The 23,391-nt window shown below is 47.1% G+C and overlaps 4 protein-coding genes and 1 non-coding gene across 6 annotated transcripts; 4 read left to right on the plus strand and 1 right to left on the minus strand.

Annotated features, from left to right (window-relative positions):
• Positions 1–11,311: 11,311 nt before the first annotated feature.
• Positions 11,312–12,092, minus strand: LOC9643587 (mediator of RNA polymerase II transcription subunit 9). The gene is made up of 5 exons (XM_002963728.2): positions 11,963–12,092; positions 11,844–11,906; positions 11,720–11,794; positions 11,611–11,669; positions 11,312–11,554 (listed from the first exon to the last, which is right to left on the minus strand). Exons 1-5 carry the CDS (start codon positions 12,086–12,088, stop codon positions 11,518–11,520), a joined length of 360 nt encoding a protein of 119 aa, XP_002963774.1. The 5' UTR covers positions 12,089–12,092; the 3' UTR covers positions 11,312–11,517.
• A 27-nt stretch (positions 12,093–12,119) lies between these two features.
• On the plus strand, positions 12,120–14,264 carry LOC112344192 (pentatricopeptide repeat-containing protein At4g02750-like). The gene has a single exon (XM_024668494.1). The coding sequence runs from the start codon at positions 12,120–12,122 to the stop codon at positions 14,262–14,264; it is 2,145 nt and encodes a 714-aa protein (XP_024524262.1).
• A 19-nt stretch (positions 14,265–14,283) lies between these two features.
• On the plus strand, positions 14,284–18,347 carry LOC9655304 (serine/threonine-protein phosphatase BSL1 homolog). Its single transcript, XM_002963331.2, has 21 exons — positions 14,284–14,836; positions 14,901–14,961; positions 15,047–15,125; positions 15,174–15,253; positions 15,302–15,396; positions 15,452–15,551; positions 15,622–15,691; positions 15,746–15,847; positions 15,898–15,979; positions 16,036–16,176; positions 16,234–16,318; positions 16,371–16,557; positions 16,617–16,769; positions 16,824–17,062; positions 17,121–17,205; positions 17,258–17,356; positions 17,413–17,612; positions 17,663–17,738; positions 17,795–17,930; positions 17,987–18,105; positions 18,168–18,347. The coding sequence occupies exons 1-21, from the start codon at positions 14,530–14,532 to the stop codon at positions 18,249–18,251; spliced, it is 2,580 nt and encodes an 859-aa protein (XP_002963377.1). The 5' UTR covers positions 14,284–14,529; the 3' UTR covers positions 18,252–18,347.
• A 64-nt stretch (positions 18,348–18,411) lies between these two features.
• TRNAM-CAU lies at positions 18,412–18,483 on the plus strand. The gene has a single exon. It is a non-coding gene; the product is annotated as a tRNA-Met (tRNA).
• An 83-nt stretch (positions 18,484–18,566) lies between these two features.
• LOC9643588 lies at positions 18,567–19,089 on the plus strand. Of its 2 annotated transcripts, none has more exons than XM_024668301.1 (2): positions 18,567–18,874; positions 18,934–19,089. In XM_024668301.1, the coding sequence occupies exons 1-2, from the start codon at positions 18,607–18,609 to the stop codon at positions 19,011–19,013; spliced, it is 348 nt and encodes a 115-aa protein (XP_024524069.1). In that variant the 5' UTR covers positions 18,567–18,606; the 3' UTR covers positions 19,014–19,089. The 2 variants fall into 2 exon arrangements, with proteins under 2 accessions (XP_024524069.1, XP_002963378.1); XM_002963332.2 differs by having other exon boundaries at positions 18,570–18,874; positions 18,931–19,089.
• The last annotated feature ends 4,302 nt before the right edge of the window (positions 19,090–23,391 follow it).

Genomic DNA, 23,391 nt, shown 5'->3' on the forward strand with positions numbered 1-23,391 from the left:
AGATGGAGTCCGAGGTGGACCCGAGATGGACCCGAGATGGAGTCTGAGATGGAGTCCGAGATGGAGTCCAAGGTGGACCCAAGATGGACCCGAAATGGAGTCCGAGATGGAGTCCGAGATGGACCCGAAATGGAGTCCGAGATGGACCCGAGATGGAGTCCGAGATGGACCCGAGATGGAGTCCGAGATGGAGTCCGAGATGGAGTCCGACGTCGAGACCGAGACCGGGACCGAGACCGAGACTGAGACCGAGACCGAGACCGAGATCGGGACCGAGAACGAGACCGAGGCCGAGGCCGAGACCGAGCCCGAGCCCGAGTCCGAGTCCGAGTCCGAGTCCGAGTCCGAGTCCAAGTTCGAGTCTGAGAGGGTGAAAGCCCAAAGCGTTCATCTCCCAGACCCTGGGGGGTTTGGTGAGCTCCAAAAGTATAGTAGGGGGGAGGACTGCAGTGGAGCCAGTTTGGCCAGGAAAGGCCAGTTTGGCCTAGGAAGGCCGGACCCAGTGTTGGGTGATGAGCTGCCCACTGGGAAGTCCAAAACTAGAGTGAACACGGACCGACAAGCGGGGTAGCTTGGTGAAGTGTTCAAGAGCCGGCTCTAGTTCCCCCGGGAGATCAACTGGCCGATGCTCCCAGTCCAAGTGTGGGTGGCACTACCTACTTGGATACCAGGCGTGGCTCAACGGAACCTCGCTCTAAGCCCATGGCTAGAGCACCTAAAGGCGAAAGGTGGGGAGAGTACCCAGGTGGCTCACGTAAAGCCACGGTGTTCCAAAATGGTGTCCCAAAGTCCCAGACTGTGGAAAGGAAGAGGGGTAGCCCTCTGGTGGGGTGATCAAGGACACAGTCACTCAGTGAGGAAGTCCTCGAGGATAGTGGGACTTAGTGGTCGGGCCGGTGGCCTTGATCCAGTGGCAGTGTTGGCGAACACAGCCAAGGACAGAAAGGGACTTGGTAGGGACCGGAACAGAGATATTGGGGAAGGCTATTCCCCATGTCTATAGGCATCCTAAGGATGTTAAGGAGTCGATCTGGGATGATCCCTCATGGACGGATGACCCAGTCTTTGAGAGACGGGATTGGAATGCAGATGGTGTTGGACCACCAGTGTGACCAAGGTAATTGGGCATGGCCTTAGCGTAACGGGCCGGTACGTTGTTGGTACCTTGGGGTGTCGATCATGGGATTGGACACGTGGAGCACTTGGACCAAGTGCTAAGGTTGAGGGGCATGGATGCCATTCTCGAGGCTAGCAAGCCCCAAGTCCGGAGTTGGACTTATGGAGGTTGTGAATGAGACTCCTCCAAGTGGTCGGAGGTGTGGTTAAGTGACTAAAGTAGAATGGAAAAATTAGTCGCTTACATTTTGGTTTAGATCTAGCTTTTTACATTGTCTAGATCTACCATTTCTTTCCAGCTTTTTGTCATTTCTCTTATTTTGCTTTTTCTTTTTCCTTCATCTTCATGGCCGATCCGCAATCTCCTCCTTTGACTCTAGAGCAGCAGTTGGTTCACTTGCTTGATGCTATGCGCTTGCAATTGAACAACCAAACTCAATTGATGGCGGCATTCACGGCACGTGGTCCAACTCCTCCTGCTCTTGGTGCATATCCTCGCGTTCGGCCGGAGTTCTTTCGTGGGAATCCTGGGGATGATGTGTACCATTGGTTCGATCACTTCACGGTGATTGCCACATATCATTCTTGGGATGATGCTCGACGTTTGCATGAGTTTCCCACGTGTCTCCAAGGGACGGCGTTGCAGTGGTACAATGGATTGAGTGCGGCCACTCGTGGGGATTGGAGTGTTCTTCCGGACATCTTCAAACGCGCCTTCGGACATGCCGACGATTGTGACGATGCCTTCCAACAATTGCATCGTCTTCGTCAAGGGCCATCTGAGTCGGTGATGCAATTTGGCGTTCGTTTCCGAAGTCTTTTGCTTCGTGTGGAGCCTAATATTTCGGAGCGGATCAAGCTAGGAATGTTGTGGCCAGCACTTCGTCAAGATCTTGTTGGCCTTGTGCATGCACTTGCTCCTGCCACCTTTGACGATGCTCTTCGCTTGGCACAACGTTATGAGACGTCACCTCTTCCACTTCTCGCTGCACGTCCTTCAGCTCCACTTCCTATGAGTGATAGTCCTGTTCCAATGGAGGTTGATGCTGCTGCTACTCGAGTCCAAGGACAAGGGCGAGGATGTGGTCGTGGCCATGATGTTCATTGCTGGGCGTGTGATGAAGTTGGTCATACTTATCGGCGTTGTCAGCGCTTTCTGGATTGGCAACCTCCATTTCCTGGGTGGAGACCTTGGCGTCAGCAACGTCCCATTGGTGCTTCTGCGGTGGAAGGTTTGGATACTGAGGTGCATTCGGGAAACGAGGAGTCGCGCGAGTAATGGAGGGACCTTGCGCGAATAAGTTAGTGACCCCTCCATCTTTCTTTCGGGAGTATCATCAAGGGGTTCACTCGGCACTGGTTCATCCAGTGTTTACTTTCCAAGCTCGTTTTTATAACAAGAGGTCTCCTATTCTTCTCTCCATGTTGGTTGATACAAGTTTGAGTTTATCTTCTATTGCTCGACCTGTTGCCACACATTGTCGTCTACACTTGTGTCGTGCGGCGGATCCAGTTTTCATTCTTTATGGCAACGGCCGTACACATGCATGTGCACGAGATGAGGCGGACCTGGTTGTGCGTGTGGGCGATCTTGAGCTTGAGTTGCAGTCATTGCGGGTGGTGCTGAGTCAAACTTTTGACCTCATTCTTGGTATGGATTGGTTGTAGCGCAATCATGCCAAGTGTGACTTTGAGGCTTCTCCCCCTTGTCCCATATTTCCTTATGTTTCATCCATTCCTCTCACTTCCGTATCTCTTCGTCCCTCTACTTCTACCTCTGCTTCCATTACTTTTGTTCCCCCACTATTTCCTCTTGTGTTTCCATTTTGTTCTGCTCTTCCTTTTTTCGATCCCTCCGATGATCTTTGTGTTGCAGCTGTTGACCAGCTCATGAAGGAGTATTCTGATCTCTTTGAATTTGACCTATCGTCTGGGGCCAAGATTGCCACACGTCATCCCATTCCAACCGGGGATGCTCGTCCAATCAAGGTTCCTGTTCGTCGTCGGTCACCCAAGGAGACCAAGATTTTACGTGCAAACGTCAAGGAGATGTTGGAGAAGGGTGTTATTCGGAAGTCGCGGAATCCTTAGGCATGTGAACCTCATCTTGTGACGAAGTCTGATGGGAGTATTCGTTTCTGCATCGACTATCGTCTGTTAAATGAAGTGACGATCCCGGACGTGTACCCTCTTCCTCACACTGCTGATCTCTTGGATCGTTTGGGGTGAAGTCATTGGTTCACCAAGCTCGATCTTGCTTCTGGGTATTGGCAAGTACCGATGGCCGAAGAAGATATTCCTAAGACTGCTTTTCGTACACCATTTGGTTTGTACGAGTTCTTGGTGATGCCGTTTGGTTTGAACAATACTCCAGCAACTTTTCAGCGGATGATGGACGAGGTTCTTTGCGATATGCCGGAGGTGACGGCTGACTTCATTGATGATGTCCTGATCCACTCGGAGGGGACGTGGGAGGAGCACGTTCGTGATGTTTGTAAAGTGTTGGATCGGCTACGCGACGTTGGTTTAAAGTTGAAGCGGTCAAAGTGCGTGTTTGGGTCCAAGGACACAACTTATCTTGGGTACCGTATTTCTCGTAAGGGTTTGCAAGTTGATCCTGACAAACTTGTGGCTGTTCTAAAGTTCCCTACTCCAAAGTGTGTGAATGATGTGTAGCGCTTTTTGGGTAAGGTGCAGTATCTCGGTCGTTTTGTGGATCATCTTTCCGATCGCACTACACCATTGCGAGCGATGCTAAAGTCATCAATGTCATCTTTCATCTGGTCTCCGGATTGTGAGCGAGCGTTCATGAATCTCAAAGAGCTATTGACGACTCCTCCAGTTTTGGCATATCCTGACTACACTCAACCTTTTATTTTGTGCGTGGATGCTTCTGACATTGGTTTTGGAGGTGTGTTGATGCAAGAGAGCTCGAGTGTGCCTGGTCAGCGCCATCCCATTGCATACATAAGCCGTACATTACAACCAGCGGAGATGAACTACTCCACGACAGATAAGGAGTGTTTAGCAACAGTCTAGGGTTTCGAGAAACTTCATGCATATCTACATGGTTCTCGGATGTTACTTGAAGGTGACCATGCTACTGTTACTTCATTATTGAAGCGAAAGAACCTGGTTGGTCGTACGGCTCGATGGGCTTTGAAACTTCAGATATATGATTTCGATGTTGTTCATCGCCCAGGGAGTTCTATGGCTGATGTTGATGCCCTTTCTCGAGCTCCTCTTCCTTCTCCACTCTCTTCTCATGTTTCTGACGAACCTGTTGTTCCAACATCTGTGGATTTTCTAGATGAGGATTCTGTGCCGTCGGCGGTTGCTGTCCTTGACGTTCAGTGTCCATAAGGCATAGAGCAAGATCTACCTTCTCTTAATGAGGTTCACGCGGCTCAAAAGATTGAGCCGTGGATTCGAAGGCTTCAAGATGGGTTTGAGAATCCTGCATCACTTGCTGATGACTTGCCTTTCCGGCATTTACATTCTCAATATCGCCTTGAAGATGGCCTTTTTTATTTTGTGGGGACGGATCCTGATGATCATTTACGGCTGGTGGTGCCTTTGGTGTTTATTCCGCGGTTTCTCCATGCCTACTATGATTCTCTTGTTCTAGGTGGGCATATGGGACACCGTCGTGTCACTGAGAAGCTGCGCAGGTCTTTCTATTGGCCAAAGATGCGACGTGATATTATCCGGTATGTGCGTAGCTGCGTTTGGTGCCAAGCTCGTAATACTCCTCCTTGTATTGCGGAAGGACGGTTGGAGTCAATTGCAGTTTCCTGTCCGTTTGAGTTGGTGGCGTTTGATCTTATGGGACCTTTTCCACGATCGACTGCTGGCAATGAGTGTGTTATTATTGCTTCTGATTACTTGACTCGTTGGGTGGAAGTTGGTGCTCTTGCTAGTGCCTCTGCAACTGCTGTTGGATACTTCCTCCTCAATTGAGTGGTGTTCCAGCATTCTTGTCTAGAGCGGATTCTTTCGGATAATGGTCCTGCATTTATGGCTGAGGTATTTCATGTTTTGACATCTCGGTTGGGGATACGCCACACTTTTACGAGTGCTTATCATCCACAATCAGATGGTCTGGTGGAACAGCTCATTCGGACATTCAAAGGGATGATTGCGAAGTATGTGAACTTTCAGCATTCGGATTGAGATGGTTATTTGCCGTCTCTTCGGTATGCCTATGTCACAGGGGTGCAGAGTGCTGTTGGTGCTTCACCATATAAACTTCTATATGGGCATGATCCAATATTACCAACAGAGCTAGGTTTACCTTCACGATTGCCACGAGCTCCTGATGCTAGGTCATGGGATCAATATTTGACAAGCATTCTTCCACTTGTCCGAGCAGAGTCTGCTGAACACTTAGGCCGCGTACAAGTGGGACAACAACAGCGCTACAATTCCCATCATCGTCCACCTGCGGAGTACAAAGTGGATGATTTGGTGTTAGTCCGTTTTCCCCATCTTACGGTATGTAGTTTATCTAAGGGGCTCCTTGCGCAGTGGAAAGGACCGTATCGGGTGTTGCGGCAAGTTGGACCACAAGTTTATGAGGTTCGGCATGACGTTTAGCAAGCCGATCCTCCGGAGATTGTGCATGTGCAGCGGTTAAAACGCTTCATACAAAGGGATCAAGAGTAGTTAATACCGTCTACAGATCTGCCGATGCCTCCTGACGTTCCTCCAGATCCCGGCCCATCTACAAGAGAACCCTGATGGCCTTCCATTATTCCGAGAGGAGGGGATGATGTGAGGGCCAAGTGTACAGCTACGATGTCGTATACTAATATTAGCGTAGTGGGATTTTGGTAGCCGTCGGATTGGTTTCAATCCGGACCACTTGCTGCTGTATATAAGCTAGGGTTTTTGGGCTAATTGATATGCACATTTCTGTATTCCTGTTCCATATTCCATGCACTCACAGTACCAAATTGAAATTCATTATAATTTATCATTTTTAAACAGATGGATAGACTAAATATGTAAATGCTCAAATTGAAGATTATTTATGGTACTATGTTGCATTAAATTAATGTATTTAGGTTAAAATTATTGTGTGAATGCTTGAAATATGGAAAGGGAATACAGAAAATGTGCATTTTAATTAGCCCAAAAACCCTAGCTTATATACAAGAGCCAGTGGTCCGGATTGAAACCAATCTGACGGCTACCAAAATTTTATTACACTAATATTAGTATACGACATCGTAGCTGTACACTTGGCCCTCACATCATCCTCTCCTTTTGGAATAATGGAAGACCATCAAGGTTCTCTTGTAGATGGGCTAGGATCTGGAGGAATTTCAGGAGGAGGCATTGGTGGATCTATAGGTGGTATTAATTGCTCTTGATCCCTTTGAATGAAGTTTTTCAACCGCTGCACATGCACAATCTCTGGAGGATCGGCTTGCTGGATGCTATGCCGAACCTCATAAACTTGTGGTCCCACTTGCCGCAACACCCGGTACGGTCCTTTCCACTGAGCAAGGAGCCCTTTAGATAAACCACATACCGTAAAATGGGGAAAACGGATTAACACCAAGTCATCCACTTTGTACTCCACAAGTGGATGATGATGGGAGTCGTAGCGCCGTTATTGTCCCACTTGTACATAGCCTAAGTGTTCGGCAGACTTTGCTTGGACAAGTGGAAGAATGTTCGTCAAATATTGATCCCATGACTTAGCATCGGTAGCTCATGGCAATCGCAAAGGTAAACCCAACTCCATTGGTAATATTGGATCATGACTATATAGGAGTTTATATGGTGAAGCATCAACAGAACTCTGCACCTTTGTGACATATGTATATCGAAGAGACGGTAAATAACCATCCTAATCCAAATGCTAAAAGTTCATATATTTCGCAATCATCCCTTTGAACGTTTGAATGAGCCGTTTCACTAAACCATTTGACTGTGGATGATAAGCACTCATAAAAGTGTGGCGTATTCCCCACTGAAATGTCAAAACATGAAATGCCTCAACCATAAATGCGGGACCATTATCCGAAAGAATCCGCTCTAAACAAGAATGTTGGAACACCACTCATTTAAGGAGGAAATATCCAACAGTAGTTCCAAAGGCACTAGCAAGAGCACCAACTTCCACCCAATGAGTCAAGTAGTCAGAAGCAATAATAACATACTCATTACTAGCAGTCGACCGTGGAAAAGGTCCCATAAGATCAAACGCCACCAACTTAAATGGACGGGAAATTGCAATTGACTCTAATCGTCCTTCCGTGGCACAAAGGGGAGTATTACGAGCTTGGCACCAAACGCAGCTATACACATACCGGATAATATCATGTTGCATTTCTGACCAATAGAAAGACCTATGCAGCTTCTCGGTCACACAACGATGTCCCATATGCCCACCTAAAACAGGAGAATTATGGTAGGCATAGAGAAACCGTGGAATAAAAACAGAAGGCACCACCAGCCGTAAATGATCATTAGGATCCATCCCTACAAAATAAAAAAGGTTGTCTTCAAAGCGATATTAAGAATGTAAATGCCAAAAAGGCAAGTCATTAGCAAGTGATGCAGGATTTTTAAACCCATCTCGAAGCCTTTGAATCCATAACTCAATCTTTTGAGCCTCGCGAACCTCATCAAGAGAAGGTAGATCTTGTCCTACGCTTTGTGGACACTGAACATCAAGTACAGCAACTACCGTCAGCACAAAATCCTCATCTAGAAAATCCATAGATGCTGGAACAACAGGCTTGTCAGAAACATGAGAAGAGAGTGGAGAAGGAAGAGGAGCTCGAAAAAGGGCATCAGCATCAGCTATAAAACTCCCTGGGTGATGAATAACATCAAAATCATATATCCAAAACTTTAAAGCCCATCGAGCAGTATGACCAACCAAGTTCTTTCGCTTCAATAATGAAGTAACAGCAGCATAGTCACCTTCAAGTAACATCCGAAAACTATGTAGATATGCATGAAGTTTCTCGAAACCCCAGACTACTACTAAACACTCTTTTTCTATTGTGGAGTAATTCATCTCCACCGGTTGTAATGTACAGCTTATATATGCAATGGGATGACGTTGACTAGGCACACTTGAGCTCTCTTGCATTAACACCCCTCCAAAACCAATGTCATCCACGTGCAAAATAAAAAGTCGACTGTAGTTAGGATATGCCAAAACTAGAGGAGTCGTCAATAGATCTTTGAGATCCCCGAACGCCCGCTCACAATCCAGAGACCAAATGAAAAATGACGTTGATGACTTTAGCAATGCTCGCAATGGTGTAGTGCGATCAGGAAGATGATTCACAAAACGACCGAGATACTGCACCTTACCCAAGAAGCACTGCACATCATTCACACACTTTGGAGTATGGAACTTTAGAACAGCCACAAGTTTGTTAAGATCAACTTGCAAACCCTCACAAGAAATATAGTACCCAAGATAAGTTGTGTCTTTGGACCCAAACACGCACTTTGACCGCTTCAGCTTTAAACCAATGTTGAGAGCCAATCCAACACTTTACAAACATCATGAATGTGCTCCTCTTACGTCCCCTCCATCAAGATATCATCAATGAAGTCAGCAGTCACCTCCAGCATATCATAAAGAATCTCGTCCATCATCCGCTGGAAAGTTGCTGGAGCATTGTTCAAACCAAATGGCATCACCAAGAACTCATACAAGCCAAATGGTGTACAAAAAGCAGTCTTACAAATATCTTCTTCGGCCATCGGTACTTGCCAGTACCCAGAAGCAAGATCTAGTTTAGTGAACCAACGATTTCACCCCAGATGATCCAAGAGATCAATAATGTAAAGAAGAGGGTACACATTTAGGATCGTCACTTCATTTAACAGACGATAGTCAATGCAGAAATGAATACTCCCATCAGGCTTTATCATAAGATGAGGTTCACATGTCCAAAGACTCAGTGACTTCCGAATAACACCCTTTTCCAACATCTCCTTGACGTTTGCATGTAAAATCTTGATCTCTTTGGGTGACCGACGATGAATAGGAACCTTGATTGGACGAGCATCCCCGGTTGGAATCAGATGACGTGTGGCAATCTTAGCCCCAGACGATAGGTCAAATTCAAAGAAATCAGAATACTCCTTCATGAGCTAGTCAACCGCTGCAACACAAAGATCGTCGGGGATTGGAAAAGGGAAGAGCAGAACAAGATGGAAACACAGGAGGAAATAATAGGGGAACAAAAGTAATGGAAGCAGAGATAGAAGTAGAAAGACGAAGAGGTACGAAAGTGAAAGGAATGGATAAAACATAAGGAAGTATAAGACAAGGGGGAGAAGCTTCAAAGTCACACTTGGCATGATTGTGCTATAACTAATCCATACCAAGAATAAGGTCAAAAACTTGACTCGGCACCACCCACAATGACTGCAACTCAAGCTTGAAATCGCCCACATGCACAACTAGGTCCGCCTCATCTCGTGCACATGTATGTGTACGGCCGTTGCTATAAAAAATGAAAACTGGTTCTGCCACATGACGCAAGTGTAGACGACAACATGTGGCAACAGGTCGAGCAATAGAAAATAAACTTGAATCTGTATCAACTAACATAGAGAGAATAATAGGAGGCCTTTTATTATAAAAACGAGTTTGGAAAGTAAATACTAGATGAACCGGTGCCGAGTGAACCGCTTGATGATACTCCCGAAAGAAAGATGAAAGGGTCACTGACTTATTCACGCAAGGTCCCTCCGTTATTCGTGTGACTCCTCATTTCCCGGATGCATCTCGGTGTCCAAACCTTCCACTGCAATAGCACCAACGGGACATTGTTAACGCTAAGGTCTCCACCTAGGAAATGGAGGTCGCCAATCCGAAAAACGCCGACAACACCAATAAGTATGACCAACTTCATCACACGCCCACTCTTCGCTTGGCACAACGTTATAAGACGTCACCTCTTCTACTTCTCTCTACACGTCTTTCAGTTCCACTTCCTATGAGTGATGGTCTTGTTTTAATAGAGGTTGATGTTGCTGCTATTTGAGTCCAAGGACAAGGGCAAGGATGTGGTCATGGCCATGATGTTCGCTGCTAAGGGTGGCGGGAGGAAATGCATGCACAAGTTTAACAAGATCTTGACGAAGTGCTGGCCATAACATTCCTAGCTTGATCCGCTCCGACATATTGGGCTTTGCACGAAGCAAAAGATTTTGGAAACAAATGCCAAATTGCATCACTGACTCAGATGGCCCTTGGCGAAGACGATGCAATTGTTGGAAGGCATTATCACAATTGTCGGCATGGCTAAAAGCACGTTTGAAGACATTTGGGAGAACACTCCAATCCCCACGAATGGCTGCGCTCAAACCATTGTACCATTGCAATGCCATCCTTTGGAGACATGTGGGAAATTCACGCAAACATCGAGCATCATTCTAAGAATGATATGTGGCAATCACCATGAAATGATCGAACCAATGGTACACATCATCCTTAGGATTTCTGTGAAAGAACTCCGGCCAAATGCGAGGATTGGCACTAAAAGGAAGAGGAGTTGTACCACGTGCCGTGAATGCTGTCATCAATTGAGTTTAATTGTTCAATTGCAAGCACATAGCATTAAGCAATTGAACCAATTGCTACTCCAGAGTTAAAGGAGGAGATTGTTGATCTGCCATGAAGATGAATGAAAAAAAAAGAGCAAAAGAAGAGAAATGACAAAAAGCTAGAAGGAAATAGTAGATCTAAATAATGCAAAAAACTAAATTTAAACCAAAATTTTGAAAGGGAAGAACAAAAGAAAGGAAATGGAAAAAGCTAGATCTAAACGATGCAAAAGTTATATTTAAACCAAAATCCCAAATTCAAATACTCTTCAGGGACAATCAAAGGTGCCCTTTACCTCCACTAATGTAAATGCTTGGAATATAGAAAGGGAATATAGAAAATGTGCATATCAATTAACCCAAAAACCTCAATTTATATACAAAAGCAAGTGGTCCAAATTGAAACCAATCTGATGCTACCAAAATCTCACTACACTAATATTAGTATACCGCCATACACTTTGGCCTTCACAATTGTATATTTCCCAATTGCATCATATACTTTCCAAAATTATAGAATTTCTTTATCAAATTTGACAGAGAAAGGTATACAATTTTGTAAAGTTTGTAAAATTTATTGGACAAATTTGTGCAAATTGCAAAATTTAATGATAAATTTACTTTAATTGAAATATTTATTACATATGTTAATGATCATGGACAAATTGCATGACTCTGCTCATTGCAGAGAGATTAACTTCGAAAAGGTCACTTCAATTGGAGATGGAGGGGAGTATCTTGAAGCCAGCTTAAAGAGCATAAGATTCCACTCCCGGGGAGTCTTTGACTAAAACTCGTTTGGTGTCTGTTTTATTCCACCATTTCTCTGTATTTGGAGAGAGCTTCCCTGGAAAAGAGATACAATCAGGAGAAACTAGTGAAGAAAAATAGAATCCATCCAACCTTCGCAAATTCAGTTGGTTTTCATACTCCTGTAGCTTCATCTTCTGATTTCGAAGAGTCTAGCAAGAGAAAACAAACTTAGAAAAGTTCTATACAATGTCAAACTTACCAAGGGCTTGGAGCTGGCCGCATGAGGAGCCAGGAGCTGCTGGCACCTCTCGAATCGATTGCCAAGTTCATTTACCTAGAGAGCACCAATTGGTTCGTAATAAAAAATGTTTGCTCAATGCTACCAGATCATCCACGCGCTGGTCTCGCACTCCCCTCTCGGTAGCGTCAGCGATCGCCTCGATCAACTGGCAAGAACAAACAAGAGAAGTCTAGACTGTTATCAATGACAAGGAGTATTTACCGGGAACAAATGGAACTGCGACAGAAGATTGGGCGCGGCGCCGAGCTGGGGCTGCTGCTGCTGAACCATCGGCTGCTGCGGCATTCGCAATTGCTGCTGATGGATTCCTCCCGACGACCACGACATTGCTTTAACCACTAAAACCCTAGTCTATGGAATGGACAATGTAGCTCTTAAATTTCCTCGATTCACTCTCCCTGTGAACAATCCTCCAGTCGAGGATCATTCCCGGGCGATTAGCCTCGAATCCTATGCTGAGCGTATCAAGAGCACGTCCAGGAACAGGGATCCCTCCTCGGGGAAGCATCTCCACGCTGAGATCTTCCGAAGCGATCACTGGAACAATCGCTACCTCGCGAATCTGCTGGTGGAGATGTATGGCAAATGCGGCCTCGTTGGAGAGGCGCGCAAGGTCTTCGACGCTATCGAGGAGCCGAATTCCTTCTCCTGGAACATCATGGTCGCAGCCTACGCTCAAAACGGGCAGCTCGACCACGCCAAGAAGCTCTACGACCGGATGGCGATCAAGGACGTGATCGCGGGCAATGTCCTCATCACCGCATTCGCGCAGGGCGGGCGGCTGCGCGAGGCGAGAGATTTGTTCGATTCGATCCCCCGCCGCGATGCGGTGTCGTGGAACGCGATGATCCGGGGCTATGCCGTGAACGGGCATTTGGACGAGGCAAAGCAATGCTTTGCAAAGATGCCCAACCCTAATTCCGTGACCTGGACAACCATAGTGGCGGCTCTCGCGGAGAACGGTAATATCGACGATGCTAAAGCGATGTTTGACAACATGCCGGAGCGCAATGTGGTAGCCTGGACGTCCATCGTTGCGGCATATGCACAAAACGGGCATCTAGACGAGGCAAGAGAGCTCTTTGAGAAGATGCCGCATAGAAATTCCTATTCCTGGAACACAATGATCTCCGTCTACGTCCAAAACAAGGACCTCCACGAAGCCAAGAGGATATTCGACGCGATGCCCGGAAAGAACCTCGTATCTTGGACCCCGCTTATATCGGCATATGCCCAAAGCGGGCATCTGGACGAGGCAAAGAGGCTCTTTGACGAGATGCCACAGCCGGACGTGGTGCTGTGGACAGCCATGATCAAAGCATATGCGGAGAATGGGAATATTACCGAGGCCCGGCGTACCTTTGACCTCATGCCACAAAGGAATATTGTCACCTGGAACGTGATGCTGGCGGCGTACTGCCAGGTCGGCCTCTTGCGTGACGCCACGCGACAGTTCGAGGAAATGCCCGAGCGGGACCTTGTGTCGTACACAACGGTCATTTCAGCTGAGGCGCAGTACGGAAGGCTTGAAAGGGCCAGAGCTTTGTTTGACGAGATGCCGCTGCGGGATATCGTGGCATGGAACACTATCATCGCGGCATATTCTCAGGCTGGGAATCTGTCCCAAGCAAGGAATCTATTTGAAAAGATGAGCACTCACGACGTAGTGAGTTGCAACATTATGATCGATGCGTATGCCCGCTTGGGCTACTTGGAAGAAGCGAAAAGGGAACTTGGAAAAATGCCCAGGCAAGACGTGATCTCCTGGACAACACTTATTACAGCATATGCCTTCTTTGGGTATGTGGAAGAGGCCAAAGCGTTGTTTGATTCCACCCCAGAAAAGAATCTTCTGGCGTGGAACACGCTGCTAGAAGCGAACTGCCAGCACGGCGAACTGGATGATGCCCGGGCATTGTTTGAGAATATGCCAGAGTGGGATACCATATCCTGGACGATCATGATCACGGCATATGCCCACAAGGGGCATATTGCCCAGGCGCAGCGCTTCTTCGACGGCATCCAGCACCGCGACGTGGCGTCCTGGAACGCGATGATCGTCGCCTATGCCCTAAACGGCTACCGGGCGCGATCGATCGAGCTCCTGGGCGAACTAGGCGTCGCGGGAATGGATCCCGACGAGGTGACATTCACAAGCGTCATGGGCGCGTGCGGCCACGCGGGGTCCGTGGACGCCGCCCGGGATTACCTGCGATCGATGCGAGTGGATCGTGGATTGGCGCCCCGGGAAGAACACTACGCGTGCGTGATCGATGCGCTGTGCCGCGCGGGGCAGATCCATAGGGCCGAGGATCTAATCGCGAGCATGCCGTTTCTTCCGGGGATCACGGAGTGGACGAGTCTGATCGCCGCGTGTAAGTCGCAACGCGACGTGGAGAGGGTGCTCGCGCGGGTGTCCGAGCTGGAGCCCCACAACTCCGAGGTGTACGTGCTCCTCTCCAATAGCATCATGCCACGGAGCGAGAGGGTGACGTCGGTGTGACGGCACGATGGAGGCGTGCAAATGGTGCTGACGTGGACAACATCTGGCAGTGATGTGGACTTTCTTGTACGTTTTTTTCCAAGAGATGGGAGGAAAAGAGCTCCACGCCTAGAGCCTAGGTTTTTAGTACTCGCGCGGTTGGCCGGGAATTTCCAGCTCCAGGTATTTTGCTCTCAAACCCTAGCGATCCGGCGCCGTGCGCGCGACGGCGGCTCCAGAATTCCTGGTGAAATATCAATGCATTTGAGCTGCTTGATCTTCTGCCATGGAAGTCGAGGCGGATGCTCCGGTCCAGGAATCTAGTGAATCCGAGGCCCCGAAGGAGGCGGAGGTAATGGAATCGCAGGACGCTGTTTCCAGCTACAGAGTTGTAGATGCGGTTGCAGAGAGCGAAGGGGATTGGCCGGGGCCAAGATGTGGGCACACTCTCACAGCTCTCGCTCCAATTGGCAAGGAAGGCACTGCCGTCTACATTGCCCATCGCCTTGTGCTGTTTGGAGGTGCCACGGCTCTGGAAGGAGCATCTGGAACTGGACCGCCCCTCTCGCCGTCTTCTGGAGACCCAGGAATCAGTAAGTGTTGTTCTTCGTTCTTCCTTTTGTTTTCTCGGGAATTAATGAGTCCCGTGATCTCCAGGAATCGCTGAAGTCACTGCAAACGTCCATTGCTTTGACACTGCTTCGAAAAAATGGCAAAAGTATGTTACTCTCTATTTTTTTGCGTCTTTCTTTTTGTTGTTACTTCTTTGGACGATTCTCTTATGGTCGATGCGAATTTTGCAGGCTCAATCCTTCAGGTATCGCTCCATCTCCAAGAGCTGCTCATGCTGCAGCGGCAGTGGGTCCGATGGTTGTTTTCCAGGTACGTGTTTTACTTTCGGAGAACTTTGCAAATGGTTTTGCATTGTAGGGTGGCATCGGTCCTGCTGGACTCTCATCGGATGACTTGCATGTCTTGGATTTGTCTCAGCCCGAGGCAAAATGGCATAGGTAGAAGATTTCATGTAACGGGAATGTTGCTTGACTTTTATTCTGCAGGGTGGTTGTCAAAGAAGGACCACGGCCAGGCCCACGCTATGGGCATGTTATGGCACTAGTTGCACAATTCTTGATACTGGTTTCTGGGAACGACGGTACAGTTATGAGTGCTAAGGCTTTCAAGTTTATAAGCGATGTATACTTGAGCAGGTGTTCGACTTTTCTCGGATGTTTGGGTTCTAGACACGACGAAGAAGCCTTACCAATGGGAGAAGGTTGAAGCCGGTGGCGATGGACCTCCGCCTTGCATGTAGGTTCATGGGTAAACATCAAACCCCGTCACTTTTTCTTGTTCTAACTGCGCTGACGCTCATTATCAGGTATGCAGCCGCAAGCACACGAAAGGATGGCGTACTTCTATTTTGCGGTGGGAGGGATTCAATCGGTGTGGTAAGGTTTCTACACTTTCCCATTAAACAAAGTCCCTGATGCCTGACTTTGTAGCCTGTTCCTGGTATATATCGTCTTGTGAGGAATCAAATTGGGCACTGGCACTGGGATAGGTTGCCTGGGACCTCACCTTCTCCTCGGTATCAGCATGCAGCGGTATATTGCTTCCACTTATCTTGAAAATATTAACTCTCCTCTATTTGAAGGCTTTTGCAGATGCCAGATTTCACATTTCTGGCGGAGCTCAAGGGCGTGGACATATTGTGGATGACGCGTCGTCTTTTGCAGGCAAGTCGTGGAACCCGTTTAATCAAACAGCTTACTTTTTTTGTTCAATCTAACAGTTTTTGATACTATTTCGGGAGTCTGGTACGAGGCTAAGTCCACTGGTGCCTCCGATGAGTCTCTTGCACTCACTAAACGTTGTAGACATGCTGCGGTGGGCCTGGGGAAGACTATGTACATTTATGGCGGCTTGAAATCAGGTGACATTCTCCCCTCACATGCCTTGTCTATGTTCTCATTATGTACTTGTAGTTTAGGTGTACTGTTTAGTGACCTGCTGGTTGCTGACGACGAGAAGCTGGAGGCTGCTTGCCGTCGGAACGAGAGCAGAGCGACCATACGGTAATTGTATGTTTTCCGAAGTCTTAAATAGCTTCAACTTTAAAATCTTCAGGAGAGATCCGAACGATCTTCATCTTTTGGTTGAAGCATCGGCTGCTGAGGCCGCGGCTATCACCGCTATCATGGGTAAGGTACAAAGCCAAAATAACGGGGTTGCAGTTGAAAGTGTCTCGCCATCTTCCGACTTACCTATGCCCAATGCCATGCCCGGCTCGGACGTTCGACTTCATCACAGAGCGGTAAGTAAAACAGTGAAGAATGGATCTAATGCAGAGGTGGTGTTCTCCGATTGCTCTAGATTGTTGCCACAGAGCCGGGAGGTGGAACGTTACGAAGTCTAGTGAGGCAGCTCTCCTTGGACCGTTTTGAAAACGAGGGACTAGGGGTCACTCGTGAAATTTCGAAGAGAGTCTTAGAAAGACAAATTTCAATGTACGGTGTACATAAGAAGGTGTGTTTCTCTGCTCGTTCGATAAGTTCGTACTTACCAGGATACTGTTTTCAGGTTTTGGCTCTCTTGTTAAAGCCCCGAGAATGGAAACCTTCCTTGCGGAGAAATCTATTTCTTGAGTTCAACGAGGTTCTAGAGCTCTGTGACTCGGCAGAAAACATTTTTAGAGCCGAGCCTAATGTTCTAAAATTGAAAGCTCCCGTCAAAATTTTTGGCGACATCCATGGGCAATTTGGAGATCTGATGCGCTTGTTTAACGAATACGGATCGCCGTCTACAGCCGGAGATATTTCGTAAGACTTTTCTACAAGGCTTTTCTTTGGTTTTAACACATTGTAGTACTGGCTACAGGTACATTGATTATCTTTTCCTTGGTGACTACGTGGATCGTGGGCAACATAGCCTGGAAACTATTTTCTTGCTGCTAGCATTGAAGGTAGCACTTTACATTTATCACGCAGACTGATAAGTTCTCTCACTGGTTTTAGATTGAGCACCCTGAACACGTGCATATGATTCGAGGCAACCACGAAGCTCAAGACATCAATGCGCTCTTTGGCTTCCGCACCGAGTGTGTAGAACGAATGGTTTGTGTGCGTTTCTACAGTGCACTGTGGCGCCTAACTATTGAGCTTTTGGACAGGGCGAGTGGGAAGGAGTATGGGCCTGGCACCGCATGAACCAGCTCTTCAACTGGCTGCCCCTTGCCGCAGTGATAGAGGAAAAAATTATCTGCATGCACGGTGGGATTGGCAAATCCATCAACCACATTTCTCAGATCGACAACCTTGTTCGTCCAATCACAATGGATACAGGATCCAATGTCCTGATGGATCTTCTTTGGTAAGCTGGGCGGTTCTGTCATCTTCAAGCGCCTGACTTGTGTTTGACAGGTCCGATCCAACTGAGAACGACAGCATCCAAGGCATTCAACCAAACGCTCGTGGACCAGGCCTGGTTACGTTTGGCGTAAGTAACTCTCGATTGGAACAAAACTTGCTCATGGAGTCATCGTCGTTTTGCAGCCGGACAGAGTGATGGACTTCTGCAATAACAACAACCTGGACTTGATCATCAGAGCGCACGAATGCGTGATGGATGGGTTTGAACGATTCGCCCAGGGGCACCTGATAACTCTCTTCTCTGCGACAAACTACTGCGGTTAGTCCGTCAATCTTCTCTTTTGCGTGGCCTTTGAGCGTTTCGAGCTCTTGCAGGCACGGCCAACAATGCGGGAGCGCTCTTGGTCCTCGGGAGAGACCTCGTCGTTGTGCCAAAACTGATCCATCCATTGCCTCCGTTCGACGAGGACGAGATGGACGTGACATGGATGCAGGTGAGAAAAAACGAGATGAAAAGCTTGGCAATGACGACATGGTTTTGTGTGTATGATCTCAGGAGTTGAATGCCCAGAGGCCGCCGACGCCAACGAGAGGAAGACCGCCGTCTGTGGCGGATCGAAGCTCTCTGGCTTACATCTAACGTGTAGTTTGTATCGTCGTTTGGTTTCGTCCTTGTACATTCCAGATGGATTAGTTCTCCAACTGTTTTACAAATTCTTTCAAAGTGCTCACGAAAGGATAGTGTTATAGCATAAACGAACAAATAAAAAACTTCAAAACTTCGAAAGATAACGTCTAAGATCAGAGTGGCGCAGCGGAAGCGTGGTGGGCCCATAACCCACAGGTCGGAGGATCGAAACCTCCCTCTGATAATTTGACAGTCTAATTTTTCGACCTTTAAAAACTATCAAAATACACACTATCCGAAAAAATTCACAAAAAGTATTTCTACTGCTTGGAAATATTCTTATCGTATCCACAGGTTTTAGGGCGGCATGGCGATGGCAATAGGAGTGTTGCGGCTCGCAAGCCCAGTGCTGCCCCAGCAGCAGTCGATAGCTGTGGTGCCCATGGCTCACACTGGCCGGAAAACCAGGAAGGGCGCCAAGATAATGAAGTCGATCTACTCGCCTGCTGGCTTTAACATCCGGCGCATCCGACTGCGAAAGAAATGGAGCGAAAATCCCCCTCCCACCGACGCCCCCGCGTCGCCGAAATCGCCCAGGCCTTCGCCCAAGTCCGCCCGGGCCAGCCCAGACAAATGTAAGTGCCAAACCACCACTTCTTTCGTCAAATTTCAACAAATTCGTGTGTTACAGCAGCAGAGACAGCAGTCGCGACCCCGGAAGCAAGCCCAGAAGCGGCAGAGGCAACGACAGCAACTGCATCGAGCGAGGCTTAGCCACTCCCCTGTTTTTAGGGTTCTTCGCGAGAACCGTTTATCAATTCGTAAAAACAAAAAATCTCTATTTACATGAGAGCAGTAGTTGGGCTCTACTCTGAGATCGAACGCTCCAGCGGATGATAGGGCCGTGGAATGCAAAATTCCCCTCCACCGACACTGCCAGCCTTGAATTTCAGAGGCTCAATCTCTCTTAGAGTAGACCTCATCCAGTAAAGGAATTGCCTCTTGAAGCCTCCTCATGCCATATTTTCCATTTTCAATTGGAAAAGTAACTCTAAAGGAACCAATGTTATTCTTGTGTAAGTTCTCTTAGTCCAAGTATCTGCAAAAAAACATCATAAAAGGATAAAAAAAGAAATTTTTGGTTGGAATTTGCATAAAATATAACTTTACATTTTTGTACTTGATAATATTTATTACACAATAATATTATAATATTTAATATAATATTTATATTATTTATTACATAACACCATTAAATATAATATTGTAATTTTAGTGTGAGAAAACTTTGAAACATAACATAATAAAGAATCAATACAATGAAAGAATAATGTTTGGAAAGCTAAACTTTAAAATTGTAGTCATAAAAAAAGTACTATTAACTAAAACGTTTTTAATAGCTATATTTTGTATAATATTTTTTAAAAAAAATTCTAATTTAGTAAAAGGAAGCATTTAGTGAAATTTTGGAAATTAAAAAAAATAGTTGGAATGAATATCAACTTTAAAAATATAATTTTCTTTATATATAATTTATTTATAGTTTTAAAGTTTTATTTTTAAATTCTAGCTTTATTTCTTTTTGTTTTGACACATTTTTCAGAAACTTAAAGCTAAAACAAAGTTAACAAGTTTTTATATATGTATTTATATCAAAATGTAAAAATTTTAATAGTAGTATTAGGTTTCTTACTTTGGACTGTAATCTTTAAAATATATGAACAATGGAGTTCAGGTCGACATGGGGAGCATGGGGTTTTTCCAAAGATTATTATTGAAAAAAAAATTAATGAAAACTTAAATAACATTAAGATATAAACTAGCATTTTATTGTAACAAATATAAAATAAAAATTATATTATAAATTTACATAATAAATATTAGTAAGTATGATATAGTTTTATTAATATATATACCATTTGTAACAGAGTATTTCTCATTCAACCCCAAAATGAAAAGTGCTCTTGTAGCATTTGCAAAAGTTGAACTTTATGATATAGTTTACCTCCCAAAGTTTTAAGTTTTCTCCATTACTCCTAATCAACAATTTACCATTTGCACATTTTTGACACTTATAATAAACTTGATGAACCACTTGCCATACCTTACCTGAAGTGGTAGCATTCTTCACAATCAAAACATCCTCAAACCTAACTCATTCAATCAAAATCATCATTGAGGCGATATAAACATCCTTGAAGTCCTCTACATGCATTTGTATCTCATTTGTTATTCTGGGGACAACTTCCCAAATTCTACTTCATTCAACTGTGATTGCAACAACCCCTTTCCAATTACTAACCCAAGAACCTTTGGGTTATTTATTTCAACTTTGTCTCAACAATTGAGAACCATCTAAAAGCATTCTCATGTGACGAAAGAAGCTTTGATCCCTTAGATCCACTAGATTTCCTTATCACTTAAAGATCAGTGTCCCTTGTAGTCACACCTTTTAATGGCAACCTCTTCACAACCTCCTCACCAATTAAAGCACCGACTTAAGAAATACTTAATTCTCTATATTGATCAAAAGGATAGAACTTGCCTCCATAAGTCCAACAGAAGACTTAGATTCCTGTGAGTTGCTTCTGTAGTCGTTTGCAAAGAACTGGATCTAAAAAAGCCTTGATTTCTTTGTGTTTTAGCAGATTAAATTCAAACAGATGCATTAAGAATTGAATTGATCTCTCAGAGAACAATCGCTCTCGAGAACTCCCCTGCTCTTTCCTTGTAAATTAGATCAATTTCTTGTTTTCTCTTTCACAGGTGGTAAGTTGTAGAAAAGCTTTCTCATAGATTAGTTTTAACTTGTAATATCAATCTGCCAGAAGAGAGAAATTCTCATGTGAGCATGATCATAACCTACAGGGTTACGAGATCGCCTATTACGGGCTGTAGTCGTCCCTGGAAATCTCCTGAATCCTGGAAGGAAGAAATGTTTGTAAGAAGTTTGTGATCTATAGAGATTATAAATCATGAGAACTCACAAGCTTACAAGTATAAATACATATCGTAAAGCACTGATTCCAATTTACATGCACACCCATCTTCTCATATGGAGGCACTGGATGGATTGAACTCGGTACAACAGCAGGGTCTCTCCCGGGGTCTCGATTCCTCAGAGAAAACCGCAAGTTTTGTGAGGCTTCTCCAGCAGCATGGAGACCAGAAATCGCTGTCAGCCGGGAGGCATCTTCACTCTCAGGTGGCAAGAGCAGGACTTGACAGAGACACATACCTTGGAAATCTCATTGTGAGAATGTATAGCAAGTGTGGAAGCCTCGATGACGCTCGCCAAGCATTCGAGAGGATTCATCGCCCGGACTCCGTCTCCTGGAACAGCATCATGGCCGCTTATATAAAGTGCGGGGAGATCGAACAAGCCAGGCGGGTGTTTGATTCCATGCCCAGAAAGAGCATCGTCTCGTGGAATGCGATTATTGTTGCATATGCCCAGTCTAGGCATATGGAGATTGCAAAAGGCTTGTTTGACGCGGCACCTTGTAAAGACGTGGCTACGTGGAACGGTATCTTGACAGGATATGCGGACAATGGTCTTGTGAGCGATGCGAAGAATGTTTTCGAAAAGATGCCGGAGAGAAATGTAGTGTCGTGGAATGCTTTGATTGCAGCATTGGCCAAGAACTGGCATTTTGACAAAGCGTTCGCGGCATTTGCGAGGATGGACGTCCAGCCCAACGCGGTGACGTTTGTGACGGTGCTGGACGCGTGCGTCGGCGCCGGGGCGACGGGCGGGGGACTAGCTGCCGGCCGTCACGTCTTCGCCCGCGCCACGGCCATGGGAATGGTGGGCGCCGAGATCAAAGTGGGCAACGCGCTCGTCAACATGTTTGCCAAGTGCGGCAGCCTCGAGGACGCCAGGGCGACGTTCGATCTCATGCCCCGGAAGAACGCCCGGTCCTCCACGATCATGATCGCCGCGCTGGGCAGCTTTGGGCGATTGGAGGAGGCGCGATCGGTGCTGGATTCCATGGAGATCAAGACGCTCTTCGCGTGGAATGCGATGATCAGCGCTTATGCCCAGGCCGGCCGCGCGCGCGACGCCCTAGAGACGTTCGAGCGCATGGACGTGGAGCCCGACTCCATCACATTCATCGGCGTATTGGAGGCCGCCAGCTGGACGGGTGACCTAAGCACCGGCCTCCACGCACACGCCAGCATGGCACGGTGTGGCATCCACGTAGACACCCACGTGGGCAACGCGCTGGTTAACATGTACGGCAAGTGCGGCAGTGTGGCGCACGCCAGGGAGGCGTTTGAGGCGGTGCGTGACAAGAACGTGGTGACTTGGACGTGCATGATATCGGTGTATGCCCAGAACCGGCATGCCAGCGCGGCATTCCGGACGTTCCAGCTCATGGACCTCCACGGTGTCGCGTCCAACGAGGTGACGCTCGCTAACGTGGCAGACGCATGCGCCGAGCTGGCTGAGTTCCCTGGCATGGCCAAGGCCGTACACGAGGTGGCCATGGAGTTGGAGCTAGACCGCGACGTGGTTCTTGGGAGCGCGCTTGTTACCATGCACGGCAAGTGTGGTAATCTCGGCGCCGCGCGGCGGGCATTCGATCGGATCGAGCGGCGGAATCTCGTCTCCTGGACGGCGATGATCGCGGCGCTGGCCGAGAATGGGGATCGCGAGGGTGCCTGGGATCTCTTCCGGGCTATGGAGCTGGAAGGGATCGAGCCGGACGAGGTGTGCTTCATGGGAGTCCTGGCGGCGTGCAAGAACGCGGGCGAGATCCAGACCGGATTCGAGTATTTCCAGTCCATGACCGAGGATTACAGCATGGATCCATCGCCGGGGCACTATACCTTCTTGATCGATCTGCTAGCGCGATCCGGGAAGCTGGAGCTCGCCGAGGATCTGATCCGAGGCATGCCATTCGAGCCCCAGGCGTGGACGTGGACGTCCCTGCTGGGGGCTTGCAAGATCCACTGGGACGAGCGGCGTGGGGCGATGGCGGCGCAGCGCGCGCTGGTGATCGATCCGCGCAGGACGGCGGCGTATGTGATCCTCTCCAATATTTGCGGCAAGAACAGTGTGGGAGTATAAAGAACAGAAAGAGGGGCCAGGAAATATTTAGGGTTTGTGCCCTTCTTCCTCTTTCTTGTTTTGGCGCTCGATCGATCG

Source organism: Selaginella moellendorffii, unplaced genomic scaffold, assembly GCF_000143415.4.
Source record: "Selaginella moellendorffii unplaced genomic scaffold, v1.0 SELMOscaffold_3, whole genome shotgun sequence".
Lineage (NCBI taxonomy): Eukaryota > Viridiplantae > Streptophyta > Lycopodiopsida > Selaginellales > Selaginellaceae > Selaginella > Selaginella moellendorffii.